Raw genomic sequence first — 18,606 nt, forward strand, 5'->3', positions numbered from 1 at the left:
ACGTCTTTCAATGTATTAATAATTTCTTAATCACTATGTAAAGTTGAAAGTGTCCATCTAATATGAAACGGAGGAAGTACTTTGTATTAATTCTCACCTCAAATTCATTCTGAAGCTGGAAAAAAAAGGGAAAAAAAAAAGAACTTATCAAAGAAAGGGAAAAAAAATAGAATGCTACAAATAATTATTTTTTAAAAAAAAAGACGACAATTTTATTTTGATAAAGATATGAGCAATAAAAACATGTGCTTCCGCTCGATAAAGGTAGAGTTTGGTATTTGTCGAATCGGCCACTTCGGAGTTGGACAACTTTTCGACGTTTTATTTTAAAATTAATATTATGATGTTTGAGTCAATTTATGTCTATCGCAATTATTTATAAAATATTTTTTATTTCCCATCCACAACGAATATTAGTTTACCCTATCCACTACAGTAATGATAAATAGAATTTTTTAAAATATTTTTAATTTCTGCTGAAATTTAAACCGAAGATTGATACTTGGCGATATAAAGATAATGATGACTAATTCCTATGACTGTTTCCGTAAAGTTCATCGTCAAAAAGAAATATAGTATATACCAATAAAATAACCAAACGTATCATGAAGCAGAAATATCCAAGAAGGAAAAAATTATTTAGGTGAATACTTTTTAATAAATAATTATTTATTTTAATGATATTTTTTATTTATTATCATTTATAGCAATACATAGTAATACTATGATAAATTTGTACTTATATTAAAAGTGAATTATGCATGCAATATAAATATATTATAACTGTTATAAAATATATTATGCTTGTTTGATAAGAAAATTAACACAATTTATAATAAGTATATTAAAATGTATGATAAATATATTATTCATCAATAAGATTTTATATTATATACAGTAAAACCCCGATAAAGTAATAATCTCGCTAAATGAATATTTTTCTCCGATCCCGACTTGGGCCAATTATATTAAAGTAATATTCTCGCTAAATGCATTAGATAATAATTAAAAATAAAGTATTAAAGGCCGAGAAAAATATAAAGTAATAATTACTAGAATACATCAAGAATTTATATATATTTAATCAGTCAATAATACTAGACCAATAACTATTCTTTTTAAAATGTGATTCTATAGTTGATTGTTTTTTTCTTCCCACCAAAATCAAAATTAATCTCATCCTTAACTTTTTGAAGAGCGGACACAATTTTCGGAATATTTTGTTCGTGTTGTACCAAATAGTTTGACAATGTAGTCATTGCTTGAAATGCCTCCTTTGACGATACATGTGGGACAATGCTAATAGTTGAATTCTCTTTCTTATGCTCACATATTGCGTTTCTTATTTTATTGGTTAAAGATAATTTTTGTACGTCTTTCAAATGATGAGAAGACATTATACTTGGATTATGATTTTTAAACATCTAGCCTTTTCCTTTTATAGTTAACATAAAATCTCTTCATATTCTATATAAATGAATACAATTAGAAACATTAAACTTTACTAAATTCGTTTAGCTTTCCTAGATTTAAATAATAAATATGCAAAGTCTACACTTTTTAATTTCCTAAATTTAAACTTTTAAAATTCTTAATTCAATTTTCTTTTCTTTCTTATTGCACATACTGCAAAATACTCTCTAAAATAATAAATATTTATTTATCGATAAATAAATATTTTATGCATTTATCGATAAACTAATAATCTCGATAAATGATTTTTATTCGGTCCCAAACATAAACATTTATAGAAATTTTACTGTAATATGTTTTATAATTTGATCTCTATAATATATATTAAATTGTATTATAAATATATTATTAAATGTCTAGTTAAAAAAATATTACTATAAATGATAAATATTTTCTTAATATATCACATTTGTGTAAGTTTGTAAGTTTCTCTAGTAAGAAATTGTAAAGTTAATTAAGACTACAAAAGAAGATAGTGCATCATGACTTTTGAGGAAGTAAAATATTTTTTTAAATATAGTAGTTGTATAAGTCAAAATTGCATTAAGCCAAAGAACGTACTAATTTATCATGCATGGTTTATTTCATAAGTCTCATAATTGTTACATAATTTTTTTCTACATTTGATGTTCGATATTTATATTGAAACTTGATTAAATTCAATTTCATGTCGAAAAGTCTCTCATTAAAGGATAAAACACTCTGTAACAAAGATAATTATGTATCCAAGAGTGATTAAGGACAAAAGAATAATTACCACTCTACCACAATTCTTGTTACGTTAATAATAATGGTTACATATGCCATTCTTCGGAACGTTATTTACACACCAAATAAACTTCTGGTTACACCAAATTAAAGTCATTAAATTGGACTATCTGGTGAGAAGAAAAAGTATGGCTCATCTAACTTGTATTTACCTTATTAACTTGAGGACCACAAATGAAGTCAGGTAGGATCGAAGGGGTTTATCTAGTATATATAACAAAGATCATGATTAAAGAAATTATCTAGTACCATAAATATTACTACTATCAAAGATCATTGAACATTAACACTGCACTCTGCTAACAAATAATATTGAAGCAGATCTGCTTCAATTGAGAGAATGAGCATTAAACCCTGCCTACTGTCCATACACCAAGTAGTTTTGATGGGCACATAAAGCAATACAGTATTTCTTTTTCAAAGACTATGCTCTACTGCCAAGTTTTCGATTTTTTTGAACAAGAACAATTGTCCAGAGAAGAGGGAAGAATCATACATTGTGTGTTACCATCACCGATAAACTATTTGGTTTACTCAAACTATCAATTTGAAGAGGTTAACCAGATGAAGTCGCCTTTTCTTGATCCTGGCAGGCCAACACAATCTAAACCGAACCCCACAAACAATAACGACATATTGAAGTATGATATAATGCACATTGGATACAGTACTTACTACTTTGATTTCTCTGAACTTCACTCATTCCCCAAGTTAAGTGACCCGTCCTTCATTAGCTTCACACTCAGACTATTAAATCTTCCTCTTGAGTAATGTCGAGAAGCCTTTCTCCAATCTGTACCAGTTTTCATCATGGCTGCAAACTCATCATAGCTGATGCGCCCATCCTGCAAAAATGTGAAGATAAAAAGAAATCAACCCTACTCTGTATTCATCTTTAGTTGTAAAGGATTTGTGTGCTGATCTGTTTACCTTGTCTGTATCAACTTCCTGGAAAATATCATTAGCGACAGTGGTACAGTCATCTGATCCATCCTCCATCAATGCATCCCGAAGCTCATCTGGTTCGATATAACCATTTCCATCCTTGTCGAAGGAGGAGAAAGCTCTGTGTAGATGTTCATCATTTGCCATCCTTTGAAGATGGAGTGAAATGGCAATAAATTCCCCATAGTCCAGAGTCCCTTTCCCGTTAGTGTCAATCTGTTCGAAATGAACCGACCTTATTAATATTTGTGGCATTGTCGCTTAATTTTTTATCATTTTGTTTTCCATTCTCCATCTATTCTTTTCACTTATTCTATAAAGGGATAAAGGATAAGGCAAGACTTGTTTTATATGAAGTATTTCGACAATAACTGCATTTCAATTATAACACCAGCAATGAACTATAAGAAGACATCACTTATTCTATAAAGGGATAAAGGATAAGGCAAGACTTGTTTTATATGAAGTATTTCGACAATAACTGCATTTCAATTATAACACCAGCAATGAACTATAAGAAGACAGAATAAATATCTGCACCAGTTAATAAATACTAAAACCCCAGCACAGAAGAGTAATATCTAAATGAGCTTAGGGATTAATTCACTCAGGCATACATCAAAGTAGAATATGTCGATCTTCATATTCAAGCAATGCCACTTTAGAAAACCATGTGGGGAGACAGAACAGGAGATAGTCATCTATAACTCTAGCGAAATAAGTCAACTTTTGTTCATTTAAGAGATATACTCCCAAACTATAGATAAGACAACACTATCCATTCCCCAAAACTGTATAATTCTTTTCCAATTGTTTTACTTTTCTCGTCCCTCCTTTTCCGAGTAGTTTTTCCCCCATTTTTTTACTGATAAATGAAGTCTCTCTCCCTGGTTCCAAACTTCTCGGTTTTTTCTCGGCTAATTCTCCATGCGGAAACAGATTTTAAATTTCTCAGCAGGATCAATTTATCCTATAACAAGGTCGGCAAACGGATTAAAGTCTAAAACCAGTATTCTACTTCAAGAGGCAACATACACATTATGGAGGTGGTTTTATTCGCATGTGAGATGATAAGGATTTCAGATATTAGCTGCGTATCAACAACATAAGCAAGATCATGTATTCGTTAATCCAGGGAAACTGGGGTAGTAAAAGTCAAATGTTTTTTCATCAAAGAACAGACAGGTGTACTCACAGCTTCAATAAGCATCTTGATTTCAGAATCAGCCAGCTGTGAATTGACTTTTTGAAGTCCAGCCTTTAGTTCTTCGACAGAAACAATACCATCATTATCAGTATCTATCTTGCTAAACATTTCTTTGAGGTCTTCAACTTCTTCATTAGACAAGAAATCAGCAATTACCTGTATTTGATAGAACACCTGTTAGTGTTCCTTAGAGCACGAATGTTTAGTTCAAAAATATTGTACGAGTATTAAACTAACCCTCAGAGCTTTCCTCTTAAACCTATTCATCAGCGCGAACTGCTTAAGTCTTGACTTGACCATATCTCCAAGAGGAACATTTGGAGCCTTCTTAGCATTTTGAAGCCAAGGATGTTCTACAAGATAGAATGTTCATTACAGAATATACAAGAAAACCACCTTCAAGCTACGAAATGGAGTTTATCTGCCAATTTTCCACATCTTATTTCAATTCATCAAATTCAGCAGAGTCCATTCTTTGTAAACCTCAGCAGTCATAAAACTAAAATAACTTCTCGTTCTTTCTTGATAGGCAGAATAGTTGAACTGACACATGTCCTTGCACTCGATTTTGAAATCGACCCCCTAGTCTCATTTTTACTCATTTAACACTTCACTTAAACGGAATAAGTATTACTCCCTCTGTCCCAATTTAAATGACTCACTTCCTTTTTAGTCATGGCACATTTCTATATTTAGTAACAATTTAACTTTAAAATGCCCATTTTACCCTTAATGAAACTATTTATAGCCACATAAACATCCATGACTTATTTTAGACTGCAAGTTTCAAAAATCTTTCTTTCTTTCTTAAACTATGTGCCAAGTCAAACTAAGTCGTATAAATTGGTACGGAGGGAGTAATAAACGCCTTAGACCATTGACCATGCTTATATGGAGGCGATGTAGTTGATGTGGCTAAATTATGTGCTCATCGCGCTGATAAGATGCATGGATAGGATTTCTTTAGTTCAAAATACTAAAATTATAAATGAAAAAAAGAGGGAATAATAAAGAAGAAAAAAACCTTCTTCCCCCTTTCTTTTACCCTCCCCTCTTTCTTCTGCCTTCCATGAGTTCCACAACCTCCCCCTTTGGTAACCTTTTTCTTTCATTTCCCAGCTCCCCCTGCCCCTTTCTTTTCCCCTCTCATCACCTCTTTCTTCCGTCTCCCGCAACCTCCCCTCCCCCTTTCTGTAATCTTTTCGTTCATTTCCTAGCTCCCCTTTCCTGTCCCAACCACCCAACTCCTCCATAACCATCAGCAAACACCTTCACCATATACGCTACCATTCGCTCCTCGCCTCCTCCCATACTAAAAATACTAGAATTTAGTATTTTTAATCAAAAAATCCTATCACACGTCTTATCAAAATGATTAGCAGACAATTAAGATGCTATATTTTTATTCTAAGAAAAACTAAGAAAGTCTTCATCAAAATAAACAACTCAGGAATTCCCAACCGTAGTTTACAAGACATATATGATGAGCTATTTATCTCTTTGCATTTTCATTTCTCCACTATTAAGTATCTTATTCAATTTTAGCTTGCCCCTTGTAAAAAGTTCTGTCCCCCGCCTATGGAAGCTGGCCATGCTCGAAGTCCGCCCCCCTCCCCCCTCCTTCCTTCTCTGCCCCAAGTTGCAGGGGTTGAAAGTACATCTCAGGTTTCTTCAACATTATGCTTCATTGAGGCAGCATAATGGTGTACAAGACCAAGCAAGCAAACAAGGCAACAACAGCACCTCGCAAGCATCTGAGTGAACCACGTACTAGTTTAGATATTAACTTGAGATAGCCAGAAATTTGTAAGGAAGGACAACCATCACATGGTAATTTGTCTGTTTCTGCCGTTGTTTGATTTCAACATCTGCTGAGATCTCATACCTCACTTACTGAACCCTCCAGCTAGCTAAGTAAATAGTCAAAATGTGATATTTTGACAAGTACCCAGGTAATATTTAAAAAGTGCATGCATGTTTGCCTAAACAATTCAAAGCATTAATAGAAAGTGTGTCCTGTGTTGAGGCAAGGGTTTCCTAAAAGATCATAACAAGCACCTTGAGCATAAACAGAACTTGTAAAACCCAACTTACCAAGTACTTGTTTTGCAGTCAGTCGAAGCTTTGGATCTGGATCCAGCATTTGACGTACAAGATTCTTAGCACTGTCTGAAATACTTGGCCAGGGCTCACGCTTGAAATCTATTGCCCCTCGTAATATGGCCTGTGCAACTCCTTGTTCAGATTCTGCAACAAAGAAGTGCCTTAAATTAAAGGAGAGCGAAGGTATGTAAGAGGCATAGATGAGATGATTAATTATAGGAAGTGAATTTACCGGCCCAAAATGGAGGAACCCCACATAACAAAATATATAAAATGACTCCTGCACTCCATATATCTATTTCTGGTCCATAGTTCCGCTTGAGCACCTCTGGGGCCATATAATAAGGGCTTCCAACTATTTCCGAAAACTTCTCACCTACAAATCACAGAATTGTCAAGATTAAAGATGATTCGTGTGTTAGATGAAAAATGCCTACAATAGTCATAGTTTTGGTAGAAAGAACAACTCGACTACAGGACCAAACAATGGGTGCGAGAGAAAGAGAATCAACTCACATATCTACCTCATATCAAAGTAAGGTTAACTATAGGAGGAAACTAAGTAGGCGTTTGGACATGATTTGAGTAATATTTAAAAAAAAAAAAACAGTAGTTGAAAAATGATGTTTGACAATCTTGCCCTGCCACAGATTCAACCCGCCTTGCCCTCCTCTATTTGACAATTCTTTTGTTTTTAACCTGTCATGCCCTGCCCTATTTAGCTCCTCTATTTTGTTCAAGAAAAAGCACACCTATATTTTATCCATGTTATTATAACTGATAAATGGGTAGTGGCAACTCTGAACATAATTAAGGAGCTAGATTCTTCAAATGTCAAAACATAGAAGCTTTGCTTCTCATTGGATTAGCAATATTTCCATTTTTTTAGTTTACAATCAAAATGGGCAGCAGTTTTATCATATGGACTGTACTTTTTATCATGATAGTTTTAAAAAGAATGTAACAAAAGATGAATAAAATTTTATTTAAAGAAGAAATTTTTAAAGTCACTGAACAGTAAGAAATAAAAGGAAAGAAAAACAATTTTGGAGTTATCATGGGTAACTAGCAGGCCAATGGTCTCTGCTAAATTCTGTGGGCTTGGGTCTGTTTATTTATTTCTTCAAAACCCACCACCTGCCCCCATTTAAATTTTAACTAAATTAATCTTGCCCCTGCCCCGTGTCCACCCTGCCCAATTGTCATCCCTAATTATTTATCATGGTATCAGAGCTAGACTTAATCCTATTATTAGTGTACCAAATGTTAGGCTTCATGTTATGTTGTCCATGCTCTAGATGTACAATCTTGAGTGTGCTGGGGAGTGTTAAGTTGTTCCACATTGTTGGAGGAAATAGTTTGGTATCTCCTCAGATGGTCTATGTAATCCTCACCTACTGAGTTAGCATTTGAAGTTGACTTAGGCCAACCCAAGGCTCATATCTTATTAGAAAGGAATTAATAGGTGCAAGTTGGCAAGACTTAATTCTTCTATATGGCCCTTGCATCAAGCAGACAATCAATTAAATAGCAAGGTATATTGAAAAACAGGTTATAAGTGATTCTTGATATAAGCTTATGTCAAGCACTTCTCACAAGTTGGAAGTTAATAAACTTCCTATGAAAGAATTTTCTAAGATTTTTTGCAACTACCACAATTCTATCAACATATTAAATAAGACAAAACACAGAGACTTCCAATTCTAATGCACAAATATGAAGTGCCCCTGCAAGCCTAATGTTTCATCCCACTGCGAGCTCAAATCTTCTGATGTGATACAATCAATCTCAAGCCTCAAAAGACCCCCATTACAATTAAAGAATCACAATCCTCTATCTTCATGATAACCGATTCCAGGCAACTATTAGTCCTTCATTGATTGCTAAAAGTATCCCCTTTCCTAAGTAATCCAATCCCAACAAAGCATACTACATCTTCAAATCCTTAGTTTTCCATCATGCAAACATTAATTTAGCATTTTTTTCACAGCTAAATTGTTCATTGGTTAGCTTGTTCTACATCAGAGTGTAAGTGGAGACGACTTTTTACACAAAATCAGCTGATTAAAAGACAATTATTTAGAATGGCCCGACCTCTAGATCTGCACCCGTATCAGACACCCACACCCGACTCTGAGCAACTTAGAACAGAAGTATCCTTTTGAATTAGTGGTGGTGAGAGTTCCACGTGTCTTTTCTTTTTAAATGAGTGGGGGTGAAGGTCCCAACAAGTCATGTCATTAAGGGTAAAATGGATTTGCTAAGATCAAGTAGTTTCCAGAAAAAGAGAGGTATCATTCTTTTTTGAAGCGACTAAAAAGGAAAGTATATCACGTAAAGGGGGCAGAAGCCCTATCAAAACTAAAATAAACAAATAAAATGGGACAGAGAGATTACAAGTTTATATAGATTTTCTTTTTAGAAGTTTGTATGGATGGTTACACTAGGTTCTGAAGAGTGAACTGAACCTTCATGGTGATGTCAATACATTAACAAGGACCAAAGTCACATCGAACTTATCTATGTTTACAAAAAAAGTACACACATTTCCTGGGCACAAATATCTGAACTCATCTGCATTTTAGCACATAGCATCAATACTCAATAGACAACCTTATTACCATTCCCAAGCAAACTTGTACTAATTCTCTGCTAGGATTTCAGTTTCTTAATGTATTTTCAATTAACCACGAGTCTCTTAGTACATTCATCATAGACTTAGAAGACACCAAGTGTGACCATCATACGACAGAGCTCCTGACTCATGCAGCCAAAACTGTTAGTTGCAAGCATCCTACTGCAACAACATTTTGGTCAAGTTAACCAACAATCCTTTTTTCATTTTCATGATACCGTCTCATTGCTCAAAAAATGGATTCTCTCTTCTATCCTCACTATTGAAAAAACAACTTCCCGGAGAAAGTATCAACAAGGAATTGAATCCTAAGAGGTCTTCTTCTCACCACGGATCAGATCAATAACACTATCTAGGTCATATTAGTTGACATAACATCACAAAATATTCACTCAGTTACCAACAACATGTATGACAATTTAATCAACAAAATTTCGTAATCTCATACCAATTGAAGCATCCTACTCACCTGGCTTGAAGAAAATTGATAAGCCGAAATCAATAGCTTTCAAAGGTGAATTCTCCTTCTTATTAGCATATAAGAAGTTCTCAGGCTTCAAGTCTCTATGGATCACCCCATGCTTATGGCATAGCTGCACAACCTCCATAATTGTCCGCGTAACAGCAGCAGCAGCTCGCTCTGTATAATGCCCCCGAGCCACAATTCTATCAAACAGCTCTCCACCCTCACATAACTCCATAACCAAATGCACAGCACTGTCATCCTCACATGCCTCCTTCAAACTCACAATACTCGAATCACGAGGCAAATGCTTCATAATCGCAACTTCTCGCCTTACATCCTCCACATCCACAGCTGTCCTTAGCTTCCGCTTAGAAATCGACTTGCAAGCTAGTAAGTCCCTATTGTTACGATCTATACAAAGGTATGTCACTCCAAATTCACCCCTTCCTAATTCTCTATCAATTATATACTTCTCCTCAACATTCTCCTTTTTCTTATCAGTTAACACATTGATCTGCTTCTGCTTGTTGCCGCCGGCAGACTTGTCTTTCCTCCCGTGAATATTACCGGAGTAATTAGATGACTTCACATCTTCTCTAGCTACAGCTGCCGGAGATCTACAACAGTTCCCCATTCGCAATCAAACCCCAATTTTAACCTTGTACACTTATACTGTACATAAATATATACAATACAGTTCGAATTGAAGCTATAAATTCAGCAAAATCAGCAGAAACCCCTCAAATGTGAATGCTTGTGTGATATCTGGGGATGGGAAACTATGGTGGGGAAGATAGAGGGGTGGGGTGTGTACGGCAACGGCTCGGATGCTTTTTGTACTATTTTTTTGAATTTTCTAATTGGTAGTAAAATAATTTTTATGGGAATGCATCTGACATATATATATATATAGAGAGAGAATTAATTAATGGTGAAAATGATATGTATATATTGTTGGGCGTGAAATTTGTCGGCTAACTGTGAAACGGGACGGAGAGGAAGGGAAGATGAAGAAGGAAAGGGGTTTGGGGTTTTTGTGTTGCATCTGTTTTCTCATTATAGTTTCCGTATTTTAATTTGTTTGTATTATTTTTTGTTTTAATTATTTTTAAATGTAATGTGTATTTTTTTCCTCAATAATAACATATTCAATAAAGAGCCCGTTTGGATGGGCTTAAAAAAGTAACTTTTATGTATGAAGTGCTTTTAAAATTTTGAAGTGCTGAAAGTTATTTTTATAAATAAGCAGTTGAGTGTTTGGATAAAAGTGCTTATGATGTGAATTTTAGGGTTAAAAGAATAAAAAAAGGTAGTTTGGAATTTAGTTAAAATATAAAGGATATAAAAGTAATTTCCATGGTCAAAGAAAATGACTTTAAGCACTTTGGAAAAAAAAGTTAGGAATCCTAACTTTTCATTTTTGACTGACTTTAAGAACTTTATGGCTTAAAGTCAGCATTAGGCAAACACGTCCAGAAGCTAAAAAGGGGCTTTAAGTTGGTTTTGACCAACTTAAAGCCAATCCAAACGGGCTCAAAATCTCATTAGGTGAGGTATGAGAAAAATAGAGTCTACGTAGACCTTATTATCTCATGAATATAAAGAGATTGTTTCCTATAGACTATCGGTTCATGTGCATCAAATCCTAACAAAAGAAGAAGAAAGAAATGAAGAGCATTGTCATTAATAAGAAAAAAAGTATAAAGTCTACGAGAAAGAAACAATAACAATAACAAAATAGGACGATAATCGAAACACAATAAACAACATATGACACGAACTACAAGAGTACGATTAGTACTACAAAAGGCACTAACAAGCCTTTTTCAATACATTTAATATATATTTAATTTAATATCATAGAATTAAAAAAATACTTAAATTTTATATCAAATTAAAATTAGATAAATAAATAAAAAGGGGGAAATATTTTTATGTGACTATTGGATTTGGATTTTGGACTTTGAATTTTGGATCTATGAAAAAAGCCTCTCTACTTGCACAAAAATAAGATAATGTATGTGTATAATACTTTATCTCTATAGATCTTCTTGAATCTCACATTGAGTTAGTGTTTGATCATATTTTATTTAATTTTTTTAAGTATCTGTTTAGTTATGAAATTTGATCAGATTTTGAAATTTTGATCTTTAAAATTTTTATATTTTTCTAAGTAAAATGCATGTACAACTACAACTTCAACTTCAAGTACTAAAAATCGTGACTTTAAAAATTTAAATTTTGAGATTGCCAAATGCTTGGGATTTCCTCTATTTAATTGTTTTTCTTCTTTTTGTTATTAGATATTTTATTCGTACACAACTTCTCTTTGTTTTTCTGGCCTCTAATAAGTTGCCGACGAAGTTCGAAAAAACAATTTTTTGATGAAACGAAAGCTAAATATGTTGTTGTAGTATGGATTTGGAATTTGTATTTTGTCCTACAAGAATATCTTTGATGAAATAATATAGTTTCTTTTTGCGAGCAGGAGATTTTTGACATCTACCAAAAAGAAAAATGATTTTGGTTTTTCGTTTTTAGATTTTTTTGATTAAAGGTTCCAGAATATGTGGAGTGTAAATTCAGTGAGCCGATGCATGAAGAAGACGTGGAAATGAGGCTTAACACACAGAATATTCTCAAGAGAGACAAATTCAAGTATTTGGGATCTATAATTCAAGAAAGTGGAGACATCGACGAGAATATCACACATCATATTGGTGCGGCATATATGAAGTGAAGGTTTGTCCTTGGAGTCTTGTGTGACAAGAAGATGTTATCGAAACTCAAAGGTAAGTTCTATAGAGTAGTGGTTAGATTGATTTTGTTATATGGGGCGGAATGTTGGCCAGTGAAAAACTCTCATGTTTAGCATATGCATATTGTGGAAATGAGGATCCTGAGGTGGATGTTTGATCATATAAGATTAGAAATAAGGATATTCGAAATAAGATGGAAGTGGCCTCCGTGGTGGACAAGATGAGAGAAACGAAACTGAGATAGTTTTGACATGTGAAGAGGAGATGTGTAGATACAGCAGTGAGGAGGTGCAAGAGGTTGGTTGTAGAGGGTACAAGGAGAGGCAGAGGTAAACCGAAAAAATATTGGAAAGAGGTGATAAGACATGATATGACTCAATTTTAGATTACTGACGACATGACCTTCTATAGGAGGGTATGAAAGACACATAGTAGGGTAGGAAATTAGTAGGTAGTGTAGTGTTTGCCTTAATTAGGGTGGTTGTTGTTTACCCTTGTACTATTTATAATATTGTACTTCTTATTTTTGATATCCACCATTATCATTTTCATTACTTTATCCCAGTATGTTGTGTATTTTATTGTGATTATTGCACTATTTTGTTGTAGTTGTTGCTTACTCTAATAGACTTTGCATTGTTTCCTTGGCACTTGCTATATTTAATTTTTTGTATCTACAATTATTACATCTAAGCCGAGGGTGTTTCAGCAATAATTTTTTTATCTCCACAAAATAATGATAAGGTCTGCGTACATTGTAACCTCCCTAGACTCTACTTATAAGATTTTACTGAGTATGTTATTGTTTCTGGATTTTTGTTGCTGCCTTTCCGATTAAAATGATTTTGCTCCTTGGTCTTTCAAGGAAAATACAATCATGAATAAACAGTATTTTTTCCATAGCCGTTTATTTGTTTATTAATCGATATCTTAATTACATGCATAAAACATATTATACAGTATAGATTTACCATCAATGATCATATGTATTATAAAAGGTCGTTTCATAACTTTATTGATGATTTCGTTTTTCTCAAAAATCTTTATAAAAGTTTATTTTATAGAGAGAATTTTATTTTTCTTCAATCATTCTTCTCAAATAGTTTAAGACCAAAACTTGATCATTTTTTCTTGTTTTAAAACAATCATAAGAGCTGTATTTTTGAGCTTTTTTGCTAATTAAAAAATATATTTAAATTTAAAAATAACGACATGAACATTTTAAAGTTAAATAGTAAAAAACACAAAAAGCGAAAAGAAGAAAGAAGCTATATACTATGTATTATGTTGTCTCTTTTGCAAGCATTTTATACAAAATGGTCAAACTTGTCTAACAGTAAACAATTATGTCCAGCTTGACTAATTATTTCTCTTTGTAATTAAGTTGCTTCATCTTAAGCAAAATATAAAATATTGATCGGGACATTCTAGTTCAACATGAAACTATACAATATATACAAAGAAATTAAAAATATTAAGAAAAAAACATGAATTCTGAACTTTGCTTTCACTGCTAATTTCTGTATTAGATTATGGTGATATTATAATTTTATATTTCCTTAATCCTTTTATTGCTTTCTCAGCTAATTACAATCCCTTAAAAATGAGCAAATGAAAAAAAAATATGATTTTAATTTGAAAGTTAAAGATATTTTGGCGTATCCCAGAAGCAAAGGACTTGTTTGGTAATGACTGTGAAATTGTTCTTTAATTTTGTGTTTAATTAGCTTTAACTTTTGATCGAAAAGAAAAAAAAGAACTTGTAGCACAAGGGTCATCAATTGAGATTGACCGTTGACACAAGAAAATGATATCGTATGCATTTTCCCATTTTTTTAATCAAAGAATGGGATAAAATAGATGACGATATTTTTTTCTTAATCAAAAGTTTTAATTTGGAATTTTGAGTATAACATATATATTTTTTTTATCGAAAGTGTTTCTTCCAAATAGATTATATTGTCAATTATTTTATGGTCGGAGTCCTACTCATAGTGACGTGATTGAATTGGGGTTGTAGAGGTTTGGTTCGATCAAATCGCTGAGTATTGGAAACATGTTATAGTGCTTACTTACGTCATGCCACAAAGCTAGTATAGTTATCGCACACCTGATCCTCTTAGCCTCTTTCCTTCAATACCGAAAAGCTAGTAATTTTATGTGTCTTCTTGAGTAAGTGAAGTGCTTCACGGATGTGGTGCACGAACAATTTAGATTAGTCGAACTTCAATGCAGATATCAAACACCAAATGAAAAAAAGAAGTTATTCGCAATGAGGATGGAAAAGTATAATTGTATGTTATTCTTCTCATTTCAAATTATCTGTTTGTGTTTCTCTTTTTCATGCTTCTTAGGAAAATATCAATTAAGATTTTCTGCAACTATTTTACTCTTATTTATGTCTTAAGATATATTCACTTTTCAATGAATATCTACTATATTTATGTGTCATCTCCTCATGATTGAGACTAGAACTGACAAAATGGGCTAGCCCAATCCAACCCAATCTAATTCAATTCTAAAAGGCTAGCGAGTTAAATGAGTTAGGATTGGATGACCCTTTTAAATAAAAGGCCTATAAAATAGCAGTCCAATCCAGCCTAGCCCTAAATGGGCTATGGGTTGGGACGAGTTGACCATTCAATCAAAAGATGGACAATATTGACATCTCAAAAAGACTATGGAACATTAATAAACACAACCCCAATACGTCAAAAATTCACAATTCCATGAGTTGCACACACTTTAGTAGAATACTTACAAAACAACATAATAGGCGAGATACAACAATCAACATTCATAGGATTCATCAAAACAACATATATTACATTATCTTTTTTTTTCTAAACTAGACAAGAAAGGAGAAATGAAAAATTAGGCATAAATACAAAAGTAAAAGAGGTCAAAGATTCACAGTTATAATAACTTCAATTGCCTAATTGATGAAGATTTGATAAAATAAAACACTAATTAAAATATACATAATAAAAATTTTAAAATTCACGATCCACAGACTGGCCTCTGAGGCCGCGTGTTGAGCATATGAGGCTGGCGGGCCAAATAAGGCTGGGCTAAAACGCTTCATTCCTAAATGAGCTGAAAAAATTTAGCTCAACCCACTTAATTCAACGTTGGGTTGGATCGGCCTCACGGGCCAAGTCCATTTTGACAGCTCTAATTGAGACATTTGTATTTTGTACCCCTTCCATTCCATTTTAGTTCTCATTGTTTTCTTTTTGAGAGACAACTTATATGAACTTTGACCAACATTTTAAGATATATTCTTTTATCATATTGATATGAAAAAAATTATAACTTATAGTACTTTTCATATAGTTTTTGAATATCTAATTTATTACTTTATAATATTGAGTTAAAGTAATATAATTTAACTTTAAAAATTAATCAAATTGACTTTCGAAAAATGCAACATGACAACTAAAGTAGAACGGAGAGAGTAGTCTACAAGAACAATTATTACTTTGTCAATTTTGAGATATCTACACATAAAATGCAAAAAAGTACTCCATTCATCATTAATTGTCGGTATTTGACTTGACACATCCCTTAAGAAACAATAATTAGAAGAATAATTTTATTATAGCACCTCTATTAATTATAAGTTATTTAAATATTGGGTAATAATAACATTTAATAATGAAGAAAAATAGTTATAAAATGATATTATCTCATAATTTTTAAAATTAAAAAAATAAAATAAATATTTATTTTTAGTATAGTAAATAAGTAAATATGAACAAAAGAGTAATTAATTTTATTTTTAAATGTTAAAATAATATTAAAAATTACTACTGATACTTTGAGACAGTTTTTCACCAAGTTGGGGCAGAAGGCTGGCTATCTGAATTTTCTATGTTCTTTCTTTGTTCGATATAAATTAATACACAATCTCTCCGGTCTCCATTTCGATTTTTGCATTTTACTTTTTCATTTAATTTGTTAACAAAAGATATTCGTTATCCTTTTTTTACTTGTTCAATTTGTATTTTTTACTCTCTTTGAAAAAATATTTTGGAAAATTTAATTTAATTTCAACCAGCTTAATTAATAATTGAATGATGAGGATAATTTTTTTAAAAAGAAATCTCTTAATTTATTAAAATAGACAAGTAAAATAAAATATATTTTTTGGTATATATTATACAAGTAAAAAACTAAATCAAAGGAGTATAATATTTTTAAACATAGTGAGTTTTACATTCAAATATATATATTTTTTACCTTTAATGTCACTTTTTTATAGATAAGAAATGGCATGTTGAAATGATATGATTACTGATAACAAATCAATGGATTAGACCAAATATGAGCAGGTTGAAAATGGATTAACAAAAAATGAATAATGATACAACACGTTTATATTTCATATGGGTAAAAGTGGGTTGGGTGACAAAATAGGTTGTATAAAAGAGGTTAATCCATATTTTCATGAGTAATGATACTCTACTTTAGAATTCGATATTGAACTGAACTTCGTTAATTTGATAACTGATTTGCAGGACCTATTTCATGTTATTATTTATTTGCATTATATTCAAAGTTAAAGTACAATTCACCAAGATCTAACCGATGTTGAGATTAATGTATAAAAAGTATTTATAGAATTAATGTGATTTAATTAAGCTATAATTCAATTGTATAAAAAGTATTTAGGCAATTAATGTGATTTAATTAAGAAATAATAATGGAGAATATCAGCTCATAAATTTTACTTACCATCTATTTAGCCCAATTTACATAAATATAATTAGAGAAAATGGCGTTTGACCATATCATTTACCCCAAAATGGCCAGATGCAGCCTTTCTCTTCTTCTTCTTCCTCCCTCCTCCTCCTCCTTCTTCTTCCTCTTGCTCCCTCCTCCTCCTACTCCTTCTTATTCTTCTTTGCTTTTTTTTTTTAAAGAAAATAAAATAAAAATTAACGTACCGCAAACGTAAATTGTTTCGAGTGAATTATATATCGAAAGACTCGAAACATCGAGATGCTTTCATATCTAAAAATTGAAATTGTTTAGAGGAGATTTTGAGTTGGTCAGAATTAAATAGTCAGTGTATATTTCATGTATAGTCATTTTTTGAGTGTATCATATGTAAAGTCAATGTATAGCTCATATATAGGTAAGTTTTATTCAGCTTTTTGAATGTATCATAATGTATAGTCAGTGTATATATACTTTCTATGACATTTGGCTATTTTTCATGTAAATAAAAACATGACTACATTTATTGTAAACTAATAACTTTATTGTATATTTGAAATTATTCCTTTAATTAAGCTATGATAACATGTTAGGTACTATTTTTATAATGTCGATGTTTAGAACTTCAATATTTTTTTCTTTTTCTCTAGGATTGTCTAACAATGAAAGCAGAAGCTCAAAGACAACATTTCTATTTTACAATGAGTTGGAAGCAATTTTGACACAGAGAATGCTAAGGATGGAGGAGGAAATACTCAACTATACTTGGATGAAGAGGAGGAGGAAAACAATGAGGATATTGGTGGAGGACAAAGGAGCACTAGCAATAATAGAAAGAAAAAGCTTAATGAAAACACAAACAATGTTGGCACTAGTGGAGATTAATTAGTAGAAAGTTTGAAGGAGAAGTTTGATGAGTTTATGAAGAAAAAAAATGGAACTTGAAAAGCAATGAGTGGAGATAATGAGAAAAGGGAAGAGGAGAGGAGAAAAAAGGAGAGAAAAAATTAAGGCCTTGAAAAAGGAGAGGCTAAATGATGGAAAATAAGATGGAGAGAAGAGAAGAACAATGGATAATAAAGCGTACTCATTTGTTTGCACTTAATAAAGTTTTTAATCTCAAATATTCAGATCTTGATCATTATGTTTATTTGTTTTTAAGGTCTGAATCTTAATCATTAAATGCGTTTGTTTTCTTATTTTACAACCACTTAATGAATCTGAATAGGTCTGAATGATTAATAAGTATAATAAAGTTTCAATATCGTTAAGATGTCTATTTAAGAATTTCTACAAAGATGACAATTCATTGCTACTCCATCTACTTTCACCCACCATCCATAATCACCATTTCAACCACAACTATCACCATTGTCAATCACCACCACCTACCATCCACAACTACCATTCTCAATCCAACCACAACTACCACTACCGTTAATCACAAAAGTCAATCCTCATCACCATTAGCCATCATTTACAATCATCAACACCAATCATTAATACATCCACCAATCACTATTGGTAA

At 32.1% G+C, this 18,606-nt stretch overlaps 1 protein-coding gene across 1 annotated transcript; it reads right to left on the reverse strand.

The window, feature by feature from the left end:
• Positions 1-2,467: 2,467 nt before the first annotated feature.
• On the reverse strand, positions 2,468-10,654 carry LOC129876359 (calcium-dependent protein kinase 13-like). The gene is made up of 7 exons (XM_055951773.1): positions 9,601-10,654; positions 6,729-6,872; positions 6,488-6,640; positions 4,631-4,746; positions 4,382-4,549; positions 3,172-3,402; positions 2,468-3,086 (listed from the first exon to the last, which is right to left on the reverse strand). Exons 1-7 carry the CDS (start codon positions 10,229-10,231, stop codon positions 2,937-2,939), a joined length of 1,593 nt encoding a protein of 530 aa, XP_055807748.1. The 5' UTR covers positions 10,232-10,654; the 3' UTR covers positions 2,468-2,936.
• Positions 10,655-18,606: the final 7,952 nt, after the last annotated feature.

This window comes from Solanum dulcamara, chromosome 12 (genome assembly GCF_947179165.1).
Source record: "Solanum dulcamara chromosome 12, daSolDulc1.2, whole genome shotgun sequence".
NCBI lineage: Eukaryota > Viridiplantae > Streptophyta > Magnoliopsida > Solanales > Solanaceae > Solanum > Solanum dulcamara.